This window comes from Rhinolophus sinicus, linkage group LG03, assembly GCF_036562045.2.
Source record: "Rhinolophus sinicus isolate RSC01 linkage group LG03, ASM3656204v1, whole genome shotgun sequence".
Classification (NCBI taxonomy): Eukaryota; Metazoa; Chordata; class Mammalia; order Chiroptera; family Rhinolophidae; genus Rhinolophus; species Rhinolophus sinicus.
Window position 1 is genome coordinate 159,890,336 of NC_133753.1, and position 18,182 is coordinate 159,908,517.

The 18,182-nt window shown below is 33.0% G+C and overlaps 1 protein-coding gene across 3 annotated transcripts in view; it reads right to left on the reverse strand.

Moving 5' to 3' along the window:
• The window catches only part of IPO11 (importin 11), a 157,878-nt gene that overhangs the window by 104,535 nt on the left and 35,161 nt on the right, over nucleotides 1-18,182 (reverse strand). For all 3 annotated transcript variants that reach the window (XM_019743722.2, XM_074328906.1, XM_019743732.2), the window contains exons 7-15: nucleotides 17,975-18,033; nucleotides 13,009-13,057; nucleotides 11,659-11,729; nucleotides 9,049-9,241; nucleotides 8,204-8,356; nucleotides 6,645-6,688; nucleotides 5,058-5,148; nucleotides 2,593-2,640; nucleotides 1,712-1,817 (exon numbers count right to left, since the gene is read on the reverse strand). In XM_019743722.2, the coding sequence (XP_019599281.1) occupies nucleotides 1,712-1,817; nucleotides 2,593-2,640; nucleotides 5,058-5,148; nucleotides 6,645-6,688; nucleotides 8,204-8,356; nucleotides 9,049-9,241; nucleotides 11,659-11,729; nucleotides 13,009-13,057; nucleotides 17,975-18,033 (814 nt within the window). The remainder of the gene's footprint in view (nucleotides 1-1,711; nucleotides 1,818-2,592; nucleotides 2,641-5,057; nucleotides 5,149-6,644; nucleotides 6,689-8,203; nucleotides 8,357-9,048; nucleotides 9,242-11,658; nucleotides 11,730-13,008; nucleotides 13,058-17,974; nucleotides 18,034-18,182) is intronic.

An 18,182-nucleotide genomic window follows, 5' to 3' on the forward strand; every position in this document is an offset into this window, starting at 1 on the left:
ATTTCAGAAAGAGAACAGTGGGAGATGGGATTGAATGGCCTTTAAGATAAACAGTATGCTGGACAGAAAACTAAAAACAAGCCAAGGGATAGGACCTGTTTGAACAAGTCACAAAGGTAGAAGTAAACAAGACTTTTGTAGAGTTAATGAAGGACCCACAGAAACATCAATTTTGGACTGATATCTTTGAGATTACCACATTCAATATTCTATTCCAGAAAGAAACAATGAAACTCAGAAAGGTCAAATCGTAAGATCACCGTCACTTCTGGACAGAGTAAAATTAGGGGTCAGTTTGTTCCTCAAAGTGTGGTCCCTGGAATAGCCGCATCATTACCCTGGAAACACGACAGAATCACACAATCTGACTATACCTCAACCCATAAGCTAAACCAGAACCTGCATTTTAACAAAATCACCAGTGATTCATATACACCGTAAAGTGTGAGAAACATTGATCCAGATCAGCTCTGTCCAAAGGAATGTAATGCAAGCCAACATGCAACTCTAACTTTTAGTTAATTAAAATTCCAAGTGCTCAGTAGCCATATGTCCTAGCTACTGTACTGGATCTCACAGGTATGGACTAAATAGCCTCTAGGATTTAAAGACAATCAAACTGCACGTCTGTCTCCTACTGACGGCTTTCTATCCATCAATGGCTCACTAGAGCTCCCTGAGGGCAGAGTTGCGGTCCATCTTACTCAGCACTGGCTCTACAGGACATGGCAAATTCCAAGTGCTGAAAATATTTGTTGACTGAATAAATAATTGAAGAACTGAAAGAATAAATAGCTACTTACTGGTCAAAATTACTTTCAACGCATCTCCAGCTCTACATTTCTATGGCTCTAAATATATACAAACTGATCCATATAGGAATGGTCCTCCATTCATTAATATAGTCAGGAAATGTTAACTGATCTATGACTATATGCTAGGCATTCTGACAGGTACCACATCTTCAGAAATACATCAACAGAAATGCAAAATTCAAAACAAGAAAAATATCTCTTGGAATTTTTTGAAGTCTCTAATTTTAAACTAAGAAAAAATTCATAAAAACTATTAAAAGACCTTTTTCCTTCCATTTTACTCATTTAGTACCCCAAATTGAAATAATTAGGCAAGTACTTAAATGCATATGAAGCATAATGGACAAAAGTTCTACTAAATGTCACATAGATCTTACTATTGCATTAGGTACTTCAATACAGGCCTAAAGTGTATTCCAATACTTTTTGCCACGGTGTCTCTACATCCTACTCTATCCTCTCCCCAAAAACTTGCAGTATGTTTTGTGTGATCCCATCCTTTCCAGAATGTTCCTTTGTTTAGGCTACTTCTGACACCAGGCCTAACCCCTGCTAATCTCCAACAGCTTACTTTTGTACAAATTTTCTTTACAATTCAGAGACTTTCAGCTTCTCTAACCTTTGCATAAAATTTCATATCTTTTCCTCTACAAACTATCTTATCTAACATCAAATACTTCAACACATTACAATTCACATTTGAATTAAAACAATAACAAACTGTTTTATTTTTCAGTTACATAAGATTCACAACTCTTATTACTTTCTACACTAGACATTATCAGCTAAGTCATACTAGAACTTTCTTTAACTTTAAACAATCTTAATGCCTTATCTTCATTAGAAAATCACGATGGTAAAATAAGTGTATAATAAACACAAAGTTTTATACTTGCCTATTGTGAACGACTTGTAATTCAGGAAGAAGTTGGTTTTTAAACCACTGATCAAAATCAACACTGTCAAACAGCTCATAAGCCGCTAATCCAACAGCATTATACACTAAAGAAGATTTGAGGGGAAAAAAATTTTAATTTCAGATACTGGGCCAAATGCTAAGTGCCCTTATATAAGAAACTAAGCTCTAGGGACTACTTTGAAACATGTAATGTGTTAATAAAGGTAAATCTAAGATATTTAATGATGGAAACTACTTAAACAGACATTTTAGAAACATTAAGTTACGTTATGTTTTTCCTAAATACTCCTTAGTGCTTTCAAACAGAAAATTACATTCATTTAAAAACATACAAGACAAATTATAAAATAGCATCCGCTTCCAAATGGATGCACTAAGTTATGATCTGGTCCCTACTTACCCTCTCTCCAGCCTCATCTCTCACCAAACCCCTTACCCGCTATGTTTCACCTAAATCAAAATAGTCCCAGTTCAAAACATAACTTTGCTCATTTTCCCTTCAAGCTTTTGTACATACAAGTACTCCTGCTTCTGTCAGGAACCTTCTTCCCACACGACCCCAACCCCTTGCTAACTCCCACTTCCTTGTGTACTCATATTTCTTTAGGAGCCTTTCCCGAGGCACGCCAAAGCCACCTTGGGGTTTTCCACAGTATTACCTGATTGCAACCTACTTGAGCATTCATCACTTGGTACTATGTTACAATCATCTGCTCACCTGGTTGTCTCCCCCACCAGATAGTTCTTGTATTTTAGGTAACCTCCTATCCTAACTCTCCCAGAATATCACCTACCACAACACAGACACACCATCTACTAAAGAAATAAATGTCCCTAAATCACTTTAGTTTAACATACCAGCATCTTTGATTAATAGTGCATTCATATCTTCCACATTAGTGGGCCCTGAAAAAATAAGTATCGTATCAGTAAAAGTAAATAAAATTAGTTATTAATAAGTATTTTAATTACACTCAATGTTTTAGTTTCTTGATTCAGTTAAGCACAATATATTTTGAAACTAAATATACATGTAAGTATAAAGGGAAAGTCTAAGTTTTGTTATCAGCAGCATTAGAAAACATAGGTACAACATGTAAAGCCACATTATAATTTTAAAAATCATTACAACATATTTGAAAGATGAAATATCAAGCAACATTCTAGAAAAATATATGCCCCAAAATGCTAACTATTGTATTATATACTGATTATAAAATTCTTAAAAGAATAAAAATATGAATCCCAAAACAGAAAAAAAAGGAAAGAACATGAATAGGCAATTCACACAAGATGCTCCAAACATGAAAAATGAGCCAGGCTATGACAGTACATAAAAAGTGACAACAAAATGAAAAGTGCAAAGAGAAAAATGATAGCCATTATGTAGTATGGAAACTTGAGAATAAAAAGTTGGTAGCCTTTGCATCGCTATCCAAAAATACCATGGTTAAGACATGAAAAACAGTTTATCTAATAAGTATATTTCCTTAAAATAAAAAGATTTCTACCAAGTTTATCAAAGCACTTTTCTGCTATTAAATATAAATTCTTAAACTCACTAGTCTAATAAGCTAGAACAAGTACAGCCCTAAATAAGCAAATTGCTCCAGAACTAGAAAGAAAACCAAATTCTGAAATCAGGGAATATCTTACCCACATACAGCAACTTAATCAGAGTGTAACTTAAATAGCTTATCCACTTTCCTACAGTGGCTTAAAAAAATAAATGGATGGGAGAAAATAGAAATAATGTTCGAAACTCAGCAGAAAAGGTAACTTAAGCAGTATAAATATCATCAAATTTAAGAATCGGTAATCCTGAATTAAGAAACTAGTAAACAACTATAAATTAGAAATGAAACGTATTTTCATTTCCATATAAAAACACAATTAACACTCAACTTATCTTCAAAAATTGCCACAGTAAAACTTAACTGATAGCTCAGTTTCCCTCCTAGGTTTATAATTTACGCAGGAAATCTCTCTATTAGGTTTTTGAGAGAAAAAAGCCTAACAAGTGACCTACCCTCTAACAACTGCAAATAAGATCAGCAATCTCCTTCTCTACAGGAGAGTCTCCTGCTGTTACTTCCTTACATCACCACCTACTCAGTTCTTGATCCCTTACAATGTGATTCCTACCCCAACCTATTGAGTAATTCACTGTCTCAGAAGATTCTACTGCCTTCTTTCCTCTTACAGCACTGGGCACTTCTGACAACACGCTCTTCTCCAGGATTCACCCCCATACTTCTCTTCACCCCCGTACTACCTCTGGGATAGTTTCCTACCTGGCTTTTTTGCAGGGTCTTCACCTCCTAATATGCCTAAAGGTGAGAGTCTCAGGTTCTGTCCTTGAATCTCTTTTCTCCTCCCAAGGCTCCTCATACACACACTCCAAAAGTAAAGCTCTATTTCCAACAACTATAACTGCTTTCTCTGTCACTAAGACTAAAGGTCCAGGGCAGACTTTTGGCTCAGTTGGTTAGAGGGCAGTGCTCATAACACCAAGGTCCCCGGTTCTATTCCCACATGGGCCAGTGAGCTGCGCCCTCCACAACTAGATTGAAAGTAACAACTTGACTTGGAGCTGATGGGCCCTGGAGAAACACATTGTTCCCCAATATTCCTCAATTAAAAAAAAAAAAAAAAAAGACGCTCAAGTTCAGGGTCATCTTTGATCACTTTCCCTTGGCCAGCACAGTCAATTGGTTGCCACAAGTCAATCAATCAAAGAGTGGTTACTGAGCCTGCAGGCACTGGGAATAATATATGAACAAAACTAATGTGATCACTGGCCCTTCCCTGGAATTTATAGTACAGCAGAAAAGTCAGAAATGATCAATCATTGTTATAGTTAAAGAATTAATTCTTTGTGTACAAACAACAATGACCAAGTGCTAAACATTTCACTTCATCATTCTCTTAAATCCAGTATCTTCTCTCCATTCCCAGAGCTACCATTCTGAGACTAACATTTATTACTTCAACATTTTCTCCCACTACTTCCCACAACATGCTCCCACAGACGGACTATTTCCCCACACAATATACTTGACTGCCTGCTATTCTGCTTATGTGGCTATTGTGTTTACAGTAGCAAAATTTATTACATACAAGGTCTGTCTCAAGGCCTTCTTTTATAAACATTCTTGTTCTCTATCCTGAAGGCCACAGCTTCAGAAAAGAACACCTTTGGTGTCTCTCAAATTTGTATCTTTACATGATCTAGGAAATAGGGCACTGTACATAGTAGGTACTCAAATTATTTTCAATGAACCTTAATTAATAGAGTCAAAGTATCACAAAATATACCTCACCTTGAAGTGTTTGCATCATTTCTAGAAGTACAGGAGTAAGAGTTTGGTTATATTCATGGAATATATCTATAAATAGTACTTCAGTGCAAGGCTGGAGAGGGGAAAAACACAAATTTCTAATGAAAACAATGGTATAGTGCACTGATTAATTCTACAATAAAGCAAAGAATACTCATTCTTAAAAATCTAAAACTCTGAAAATGTTTCCAATTCTTGATGTTGTTGCTTTTTTAAAGTAGATTACTATTTTTTGTAAACAGAGAGGGAAATAAAATCAAATTATAACAATTTTGTTCATAATATACAGTAAGTGTATTTCACTATTTCAATAATTTGGTATTTTGCTCTCAAAAATGTAAAACTACATTGAGGAAATAATATAGATTTTTAAGTAATAATTTTTTAAATTAAAAAAGCAAACTGGAACTACATTCATTTATAGATTCAGTACTTTAAATGACAAGGAATTAACATGTAAAAATTATATATTTTCTTAGCAATTAATTATATTTAGCAACTCATGAATCAATTCATCACACAGTGCAGTATTTCTTTTAACACAAACACTAACAGAAATCATAGTGCTACCTACATTAAAAGAATGATTCATTTTGTTTCTTAAAATTAAGAACTAAATTACCAGATGTTTCATAATATAAAGAAAATTATAATTAAATGTTGAAGGTATTGTGCTTTATGTTTAAAAGGAATCTTATAAAATTACATACTGAAATATATACAGATGAAATGATATGCCAAATCAGATTTTTGCTTCAAAATAATCTAACTGAGGAGGAGGGTGTATTTATATAAAATAAGACTATTCATGAGTTGATAACAGATAAGTGAGGTTTTGGATACAGAAGGGTTCATGATATTATTCTACTTTCTAATGTTTGAAATTTCGAGACAGTTTCAAAAAAATTAAAGCAGTGAATTTTTAAAAAAATTTTAAAGCACTAATAATTTCTCTGATTTACAATCTCTCGTTTCCTATGTAAATTTATGAAACTAAAAACATTAACACACATTTTTAGAAAAATAATGGCAAATTATGTAAACACAAGTCTTCACAATAAGAACAGTTCAAATATCACATTTGATAAATCTTCAAATTGTGGCCATATTAATACATGTATATTTAAAAAGCATTTTATAACAAAAAGCAACGGGCTGGTCTCTAAGAATCACACCAGATGGTAAAAGAAATAACGTTATCAACAGAAGCTTTATAATTACTGAAATACTTCGGAGGAAATAAAAATCACTCTAGACAAAAAAAAGGTAGCTTTCACTTTCAAGATCTTTTCCCATTTCTGCCATGACAATTACTTCCCAATCAATTTGACTGCAAAATAAAGAAAAACCCAGTTTGTAAACTCCTAACTTAACAACAAAAAATAATTTTTCAGATTAATGTTGATAATTTTATTAAGTACTTTTCTCTCAAATATGGATTATTGCCATTATAGTTTTCTACCTGTCTCACTTAATAGTTGGAATCTTGAACAGAGTATCATTTCTCGACTGAGAGCTACAGAAGCATTAAGCTTTTCCCTATCAATTTTTCTTTCAATCAGTACTTACCCTCAAACTGTATTTCCAAGAATCTCCTCCTGTTTCTTCCACTGCTGCAATTAAAAATATGACAAATAATGCTCTCCAGGAATTCAATAATGTTGTTTCCAAAATCTCAGTTTGGAAAACAAAGATTTTAAATAATATTAGTCTAATATTTCTGTGAATTGTTTTAAACATAACACTGAAAGCAAATTCTTGGAAACACAAGGTCTTACATAGATTACCATAAACTACAGATCATATCTGTGTATATCATAGTCAACTATCAAGTGTTTCATCCATAAGCATTCTCACTTTCATTAAAAATTCTATATGGAGAAAAGCTCAAAGTACTGTTACTCACTTCCAGAGTACCTGATATTACCTGATACACTCACTTCCTGAGTACTTGATATCACCTGATACATTATCACTACAACAATCCAGATAATCATTTCATTTCAATACAATAATCGTGGTTTACAAGTTAAAATGATTGGGTTGTTTTTTATTTCTTAGGAGGGCGCAGCTCACAGTGGCCCATGTAGGGATCAAACCAGTAACCGTGGTGCTACGAGCACCACGCTCTAATCAACTGAGCTAACCGATCGCCCCTACAAGTTAAAATGGTTAGTCACATTTTCCATAAATTTCCTGTATTTAAAGTAAAATATTTCAGAGACTTTTAAAAATCTGGGGATTCAATGTTTTATGTTACATTATGTATTATGCATATAGAAAGCAACATGAAACAAGATTTTAAGCTATGAGAAAAGGCAAAAACAAAAAAAGACACTGTACAGTGTAGTACTGCAATTTTTATGAACTAACGTTATTTTTAAATGATAAAAAAAGAAGGTAAGTCTTCCAAAATGTTTCAGGTATTCTTAAAATATTAGGAAACATGTGCATATAACTACAGAAAGGCCCCCAGCCAGAGATGAGTAGAGGCTAAATTGTAGCCTATGTCTGACCACAGTCAAAGTAATTCACACACAGGTATTTTATTTACACAGAGGTACTGAATTAGGCACAAGATTCTTTTGATTTTCTGTAGCAAGAGCCCAGATAGATTTATTCTATCAACTACTAAAATTTAAACAGATAAAAAGATCTGTTAAAAACATTTTAACCATGAAGTTATTTTAAATTAAAATATGAATAGGTAACCTATTCAGCAATTCAGAAGTTTTCATCTCCATATTTCTTTCTAAGTAAAAATTTCTACAAATAAAAAACAATATGAAATTAATCACAAAGTAGAAACTAACCTGATAAAAGACAAAGGCCGTTAATTTTATATTTTTGTTTTAAACTGCATGATATATACCTAATAACATCTAAATATTAAAAAGGTCTCTTTCTGGAGAAAATTCTATGTATTTGAATAAGTCATTCATTTCCTACTTCTCAGTTTGTTCTAATGACCAACAAAGAGAGGATGATAAATTAATTTTTAAAAACCAAGATTCTCAGATCAGGTGTTATTTAAAATACAATGCTATTATATCTATAATTCAAATAGATGATATCTATTTATGGAAGGGGGAGAATAGCCATGTGAAAACTGAAAAATTGATTCTTACTAAAGCCTTCTGGGTCTTCTTCCCACATTGTCAGTTCTTCTTCAGTTAACAGAAAATAATGAGAGACTAATCGTCTACATATCTCTGTCAAAGTGGGATATGTGAAGAACGCCATCTTAATCTTATGAGCTTCAAGGGTTTCAGGGCTGCTATCTAGATAAATAAAATTTCCAAGTTAATTATACAAACATTCTACCTAAGTTGAATTATGTAATACAAATAAATTTAAAGATACATTCTTGGGGGAAAAGATACAGTGGTATATAAATTTTCATTTTTATTATCAAAGACACTCATTTCTTTATTCATACCACACACTCATCAGTCTTGCTTCTTTCTTACCACTATAGTTTGTCCATTACCATGCTATATTATCACACCATACTGAAGTGACTTACTTACATATGTTTCTCTCTTTTCTACCAGACTTTCTCACTCATCTTAATACATATGGCAAATGGCTGAATCATAAATAATGTAACAAACAATTTAAACTGTGTAGAAGTAACCTCACTTTATATAACTTTAGAGAAAACTTTTACATTATACAAAACACAGCCTACAACAATATGAGCTGCAGTGATTATTGTACTTGAATCTTAAGAGTCTTTAAGCTTCAGCTGATCATCTATTGTGCTACAAAAGACAGTTTACTAAATGCATTGCATGGTTTTTAAAAGGTGGCATTCACATGATAAGACTTTAATCCTTATTTCTATTTCACGTCCCAGCAACATTTTATTTATCAGACTTAACTAAATGAATTTTTTAAAAAGTACATAAAAGTAGCAATCAACACTTCGATTAAAATAAGAGAACGAAAAAAATAACCAGGAAAGCATTACCTTCAAAATTTTTGGATGGCTTATAAGCATAATTTTTGACAATCATCTTAATAAGATTCATGCATTGGACAATGAATCGTTCAAATGTAACCCCTTCACCAACTTCTGTAAATACATAGGTTACAGAAAATTCCAGTGATCTCTGAATTAGAGGAGTAAATGAAAAGGGATGCTGATCCAAGAAGTCCAAAAGCTATAAAGAAAAAAATTAAAATGTATTTTCCCCAAATTAATATCAGAATATAATCATCCAAAAGTACATCTTATAATTTTGCTAATAAACATTTAGCAAGTTTTGACCTTGATGGAGTCTGTGCATATGCATTTTCATATGTAATGTATGTGTAATATACATGTAATATATGTCTTGATTTACATCATATAATATGGATTATATCGGGTATCTCATAACTAGCACTTTCTATTATTTCTAGTATGGGGTCCAAAACAGAAGCACTTCATATTTAATTTGTTAACAATGGGTAAATATAATACAATATAAAAGATAGGCCTTCAAAAAGTACAGTAAATCTTCACTTTACATCATCAATAGGTTCTTCAAAATGATGTGTAACAAAATCAATTTTACCATACGTTAATTTATATAAACAAGAGTTAAGTTCCAATAGCATCTCATCAATGTTATAAAATGAAACGACATTGAACAAAATGATGTTATTCAAGGACCTGATATAATAGATAAAGGCAAAAAAAAAAATTATCCTGCCTTTCCTGCATGAATTGTATTTCGATGCTTCAAACAACTGATGAGGGAGATTTCTTCTTTATAGAAGAACTCCAGCTAATAAATGCAAAAGGACTAATAGGATTAGAATGCCACCATTCTGTAACCCCTAATCAAAATGGATGTAGGCCATGATCATCAATGGCTTCAAAAATCAACAGAGGGAAAGACTACTGAGGAACTTTATAATGTATAGCTCACTCATCGATTTTAGGCAACCCGACATTGTGTATCTCAAGATGTGATGCAACAGGAAATACACAGTACCACTTGCAAAATATTCTTGTCATCCCACCCTACACACACACACACACACACACACACACACACACACGCCTGAATGTGATCAAGCCTCTACATCTAACTACAAATGTTTAAGAAATATGGGAGGAAGAGGGGTGCGGAGACAAAGAAACATGTTAAACAACACATCATGATTAAGCAGCCAAATCTAAAACATGAAAAACTCTACTGGAAATGATCTATTATTCCAACCAATAAATAGCAAGGGGGAAGAATGATGGAATGAGAACTAACACTACTGAATCCTGATTCTAACAAACCAGCTGTAAGAGAGAAACCTGAAAACTGACTAATTATTTAGATAATATTAAGAAATCATTTCTACTTTTTCAATGTGCTAATGGTGTTAAGACTGTTGTTTTTTTAATCCCCTGTCACTTAAAGACACATATTCAAATATTTACAGATAATAACTATCTGATACCTAGATTTGCTTTAAAACAACCAGCAAGGATGGCAGGAGGAGGAAGCATACAGATAAAACAGAATTGATCAAGACCATGTATGGATAGTTGCTGAAGCTGATTCAAAGTTACTCAATTCTATTTGGAGGCATGTTTGAACTATTCCAATTTTAAAAGCTTTAATAAAGTCATAGGGATCATAAGTATGAATTTCATATGTGAAATTATTTATGAACACAGCACAGCCCCACAGACTAACCACATCATCTTATTTTACTTTGCTTAGTGTTTTTTGTTTTTAACGTAAAGGATCTGAGTCAGCTTTACTGGATCTTGGAAAATGGGCCTTTGCTGTTGGCAATGTGGAACATGAACGTTGGAAATGAAGACAACTGAAACTAAAAGTAACTGTTACCTAACAACAAAAATAAGAGCAGCTCATTTATACTCCTTTTCTCCCCTCCCAGGTAACAGAGACCCTCAACCTTATTAATGAACCTTCAATTGAAAAGGGGAAAGAGACTAAAGATTTAGATATTGCCATCTGTCTTCAACTATATGTTTCGGTACAATGCAGTCCTCAAACCAGGTCTTCCTGATTGCTATAACCCAATTCTTTGTATTTTTCCTAACCCCCGAAGCCCAAAGTTTCATAAAAATTAATATTTTTAAAAAACTTAATTTTATCAGAAATTTATACACATTGCCTAGCACGGTGACTCCATACAGTTCTACTTAAAAGATGTTTAATTTGATGATGATGATCTGTCATTCTGAATATATTGACTTTGTGATATTATACTGCCAGCTACATCTTATCTACTTCCTGCTCTGCTGCACTGGTATCTTCTTTATCTCTGCTTTTTCAGTGGGTCTGAGAATAATGAGCTTTGGAGGAATCAACTTTTCTAATACTTATTACAACTAAATTTTTACGTCAAGGTGACCTAGACATTACAATATATGGTATATAAATTTAATTACTATATGCATTCTAAAGGCTTCGAGATACAAAGGGTTTTTTTACTTTTCCTATAAACAGTCAGAAAACAAGTTATTTCACACAAAAGTAAAAATGTATGCTTATAAAAATATTGTTTCCCTTACTAAATTTGCATATGTGCAGAGAAACATAATTAAGATAAAAAGAAAACTTACCACTTTAGTAAAAAGAATAATGGTCTTTTCCAGTCTATCTCTACATACATTATCTGTACCTATACTTCTACCTGTTAAAAATACATTTCAAATATTAGTACAGTTTATAATATTCAATAAATCACAATCCTAAAATACAAACTGAGTTCATTTTAAAGTAAAAGGGTAACAATTTTATCCATGAATCGAGTCACATTTTCAAAATCTAAATTATTCATAGTTGAAATACTTTTCAAGCAACATAAGTAAAAACAAAGCACTCAAAGATTAACATACTCATTATTTTTCCTGTATCTCTGACAATTTTCTTCTGACATTTCCCTGACATAATAATTAATCTTTGTACATTCAGAGTAATGACCATCAGCGCATCAATTACTCTCCTCTCTAATCATACTCTTCATAGTCTATCTCATCATTTATCTCATGCTCCTCTCCTTCTGCTTCCCCCATGGGGATAACCAAAGAAAAATGAACATTTTTAGAAAATAAACTACATTATATGAACTGTCTTATTCATCTTTGCATGCACAGTACCCAGAACAGTGCCTGGGAATAGATTCCACAATGTTTTTACTGAACTGAAAATGACTGACATGAAACAATCAGTAACTCCCTAAAGGTGAGTACCCTCAGGTATCTGTTCAGGGTAGTAAGCCTCAAGTACACACACTTATTCATAAAAACATACAGTATACAAGATATATATATATATATATATATATATATATATGCCTCTGTGTGCATACAAGGTACATATACGTGTGTGTGCGTGCACATGTGTGTGTGTATCCTGAGCAAAGGTGCTTACAATCATATGGGAGAGAAAAGGATAACAAAGAGACCACCAGGATAACACAACACAAATGTAAATGCTCAATTCTCCTCTGTGGAGTGGTGGATTAGAAAAGGTCCTAAAGGTAAAGCAGTGAAGGTTAATGAACAAGAATTTATAAAATGCAAGTACCATTTAAGGAAATTTATATCATATAGATATGTTAAATGTACTCAAAGAACCAGAATCTATAATAAAAAAACAGCATTTGCATAGAGTCTACACTTAATGAATATTTGTTAAACATATAACTGTTGCATATGTCTGCATGCAACAGGGCAGTAGCAGTAGAAATATAGAAGGAATGGACACAAAATAGATTTTTTTAAAAAAAAATATTCCCTCAATACTCAAGACAAGACCTGTGTATGAAAACAAAGCTGAGCTTCCTACTTAACTTCAGAGAATTAACTATCAAGATACAAGATTTTAACCTTTCTCCAGATTTGCCAGTACAGAGCAGAAGGTATTAACGAAGATTCTACAGGAAAAACTACCATCATGGAAGTACTTACTGCATTCCAGAAATTGTTTCAAACGGTCAAATATTCCATGTAAAAAGCCCTAGAAAACAATATTTTGTAAAGTGTCTCAGTTTATTCTGTTATAAACATTTACCTTCTACTTTTTAAGGGATACTAAAACATATCTATCACATGATTTTGAAAAGTTAAAATTAAATAAAGTAAAAAACATTCCACTATTATAAACAATTCTTACACAAGAAAATAAGTACAGTCATCCCCCCTTATCCGCAGGGCTTATCCCACAGTGGATGTCTAAAACCTTGGATAGTACAAAACCCTACATATACTACGTTTTTTTAATACATACACGCGTATGATAAAGATTAATTTATAAATCAGGCACAGTACGAGATTAATAACTAAAAATAAAATAAAACAATTATAACAACATATTGTAATAAAAACTATGTGAACGTGAACTCTCTCTCTCTCTGATAACCGAGACAACTCCTAAGTGACTAACGGCAGAACAGACAACATGGATATGCTGGACAAAGGGAGGATTCATCCTGGGGAAGGGGGGGGCGACAGAGAGGGGGGAGTGGAGAAGGATAGATCAGGACAGCTTGAGATTTTATCACAGTACTCAGAGTGATGCACAATTTAAAATTTATGAATTGTTTATTCTGGAATTTTCCATTTAATGTATTTGGGCCATGACTGCCGGTGGGTAAATGAAACCACAGAAAAAGAGGAACTACCGCATCGTATTTCATCTCTTCAATGTCTCATTTCAGTTACCTAAATCATTTTGCAATAAGATATTATTTATTAGGCATATTTCACTAAATACTCTCTGTTGCCTTACTGTTTTATTTTTCTTCACAGTCCTTATGACCGCCGACATATTGTTTGTCTATTATGTGACTCCTCCCACTAGAATATAAACTCCTTAAGCGCCAGAACTTTGCTTTCTGTATTACTCTACCCCAGAATCCAAAAGCGGTATTTGGCAATAATTAAGTACTCAATATATGAATAAATGGTACTGATTATTTAAAGCAGGTTTTAATCTCAAGTGTTATATAAATTAGCTTTCAGATATGGGTCCAATAAACCCTTATTTTTTAATATATACTTTAACACATTTTAAAAATTATACATTAAATACAAAGGGATAACAACTTTATTAAACATTTTAAGAATTTAAATATCACAGACTTCTTTGTATCAATAAATTTTGGAGGACAAACATCATAAAAGATGTCACGTGTCCTTTTAGCAAATGAGATGGTCTAGGTTTTTGTCACAAAATATTATATGATGAAGGCCCTGCAGACAAATGACTAACTGGAATAGATGATTACATTTCCTCTTTGTCCTTAGAAATACATTGCTCACTAATCAGTTCTTCAGGTTCAGACGACTCAGTTAGGATATCATCATCTGAAGACCTGTAGGCTGAGATTTCACAAAGACAATTTCACCATCGTTACTAAGGTCTAGAGTGCTGCTCTATGTCTCTTTAACAGCATCATCTTCTGACTTATCTAAAAATTTTGAAACACCTTCCTCTGTCAATTTTCTTCTCTCTTACATTCTGGGCAGAAAACGAAAAATTCTGAATTCTCAACTGTGTTAAATAAAAGCTAAAAGTACAGTAAAAAGACAGTGTTTCCAGTCTTCTTTGTATACCTTCTTGGAAGATGATGCAATGCAGTGGGCAACAAGTAAAAAAACTGCAGGACAACCATTTCCATATTGCTTCCTATTTCTGGCCATTCCATCATTCTTCTATTTTCATACTATTTCAGTCATTTCAAGCACAGCTGAGAGTAACTGGTAAGTAATGATAAGTAACAATAAAATAATTCCTAGGATGATGAAATAGCAAAATATTTCAATATAGGAAGAACAAGATCACTGAGATCCCATATGTACCTTAAATTTATATAAGGGTCCAATGGTCCCATGTAGTAACTACAAGATGGAAGGAATTTTATTCTTTTTTCTTTTAAATAAAATTAGTGCATCAGTCAGGCTTCTCCAAAGAAAGTAAAAAAATTATAAAAACTGACAATTTTAGTAAGCTCATCAAGAGAATCAGCAGTTTAAAGAATTATAGACAGGTGACTAATCTGTAGTCCAAATAAACAAAGTAAACTGACCAATGTTACAAAACGATAGACTAAGAATTCAAATGAAAATAGCCATTAAGTGGGCCAGCCTGGTGGCTCAGGTGGTTGGAGCTCCGTGCTCCTAACTCTGAAGGCTGCCAGTTCGATTCCCACATGGGCCAGTGGGCTCTCAACCACAAGGTTGCCAGTTCAATTCCTCGAGTCCTGCAAGGGATGGTGGGCAGCGCCCCCTGCAACTAAGATTGAACACGGCACCTTGAGCTGAGTTGCCACTGAGCTCCTGGATGGCTCAGTTGGTTGGAGCGCGTCCTCTCAACCACAAGGTTGCCAGTTTGACTCCTGGAGTCCCGCAAGGGATGGTGGGCTGCATCCCCTGCAACTAGCAACAGCAACTGAACCTGGAGCTGAGCTGCGCCCTCCATATACTAAGACTGAAAGGACAACTTGACTTGGAAAAAAGTTCTGGAAGTCCACACTGTTCCCCAATAAAAGTCCTGTTCCTCTTCCCCAATAAAATCTTAAAAAAAAAAAAAAGCCATTAAGTGGTAATTTACAGAGCAACCTTTAAATAGTTGCTGAACTTGTTACAAAAATCATTATCTCCCTTAACCTTCACAACATCCAATGACATAGGTACTATTATTTCATCTCCACATTACAAAAAAGGAAACAGTATCAGGGAATAGCCAGAGGCTATGCTATCAAGAAAAGGCCAAGTCAATATTCAAATCCAAATCTGTCTGCCTCCAGAACCCAAAATCTCACCACTACATATAGTTACTTCTTAAGCATCTTTTAAGTTCCATGTTATTTTTAAGATCTTTGTTATCTGAAAAGATGTCTTTAATTTGTTAAAATTTTATCACCTTTTCAACTACTCAATCAATATACCTTAAATGCTACAATACAGCATTTATAACTGAGTGAAGTCTGGCATACAGTTTCTGCAGATAGAAGACCCAAGGGAAAGCCAAAGGCCCACAAAATACTAACAGTATCTACTGAAAACCACTATTCCAGTTTGTAAGAATGTGATTCAAATCAATTTGGTTTTGCTGAAAAAAAAAAAAAACCTGACGAACAATCAATATTTTAGTTAATATAATTTTATAATACTCAGAATAATATTACATAAGAATTACTGAGCCTTTTGCAATGTTTCTACCATGTCATACGTTCATTAATTTTACAAGTAACTATTGAGCATTTACAATATGGCAGAGACTGTTGTTCCAAGCTCTGGGATGAACAGTAAACAAAACAAAGTCTCTGCCTTCATGGAACTTACATTACAGTAAGGGAATTGAGGGGGAGCTATCAAATTGGTTTCTGGAAATTGCTTTTTGGCAGTATGGCAATAAATGTAAATATTTAAAATGAAACTATTTAAAATTATGGTCGATTTTTTATGTATAGTCTGGCAATTTGGTAATACATAAATACTATAAGTGTGCATACAATTTAACCCAGCATTTCCATTCCTAGGAATTTATCCTGAAGAGATCATTAGAAAAGTACACAATGATGTATGTACCCAAATGTTATTTCCAACATCATTTATCAACAAGTAAAAATTGGAAACAACCTGTATGTCCATCAATAAATAATTGTACAAGTAAATTATAGGCAGCCTGTATTAATGTTATAAGTTTTTAATTAGTCTACCAATAGTAATCATATGGATTTACCACACAATCATTAAAGACATAACATATACAATATCGCTGACATAAGAAAAATATCCACAATATACTAAGTTTGAGAAAAAGCAAATAATGAAATAGCACATAGGTCCCACTTATACAAAATCGAGGAAGAGGAAAAGTGCATCTGAAAAAACATGCATAAGACGTCTTAAAAGATACTTACAAGTTTAAGCAATATCTCTGACAGTAAGTTTTTAAATGACTTTTTAAATTTCCTGTTTCCTTCTGTTTAACTTTTTAAAAAAATAGCATGTAATACTTTTATAGACCAAAACAGAATCATTTTATAATGAAGTATATTAGCAGTTTTTAACTTCTTTTAATAGAACCATTTTTTCAATCAAAATCTTTCCAATATATAAAAGTAAATAAAATAAAGAAACAAAGAATAAATGATTGAATGAATGAATGAATGAATGAGTGAGTGGCTCAGGTCAAATCTAGAGCAGACCCAAAGACCCAATTCGATGTACTTTTTCCACAATTTCTGTGCAGCCCTCCAAGGCAATCCATAGAAAGCAACATTTTAGCTAACCTAAACTCACTGTGAAAACTAATACAGATCTGAGTAGGTATAATATAATCCCATTTTGTTTTGGGATGAAATATATGCAGTATATATTTTGCAGATAGAAAAAGTAGATAACGCTATACCAACAATGAATATATATCACAACTTTGGGGCATATCAATGGGGTTTTCCCTTCTTGTATATTATTTTTTAAATTGATTGCAAAGAGAATGTATAAATGTTATGATCAGAGGGAAAATTCATTTTAAGTATATAACAACAGACAAAGGAAAATATCAAGCATATAAATAACTATCTATGGCACAACTGATATTGTTATAATAGCAATGAAATTTACAGTTCACTTGAATTCAAATTCAAATTAACACTCTTAATGTACCGTCATCCTGAGAACTATCCTAGACCTATTTCCTCTCCTTCACACAATAGCTGCTTTGATGTAGTGAAAACAAGCCACAAGTCCAAAAGTATAATTAACATACACAAAATGGTAAAAAAACAAACAAAACCCCTAGACTATCAGTTAATAAAAACTTTTAAATGAATGCCAAGTAAAAAAAATTTAAGCTTTAAAATTTTCAGGAAAATACCAAGCACTTTCCCAAAGTCACAAAGAATCAATTACTTCTTTTACTTACCATCACCTCCATATTCTTATGAGGTTCCACAAATCCATTAACAGTTAACTTACGCAGCACTGAAAAGTAAAAATCAAGTTTTACTTGCATCTTATTTTTTCATATTTTGTCTTCCTAAAATCATGATCATAATAATAAAGACTCAGAATCACAAAACCTCATCAAGCTTGGATACAGAAAGGTGACCTCTGGTAACTGGTTGGCTATT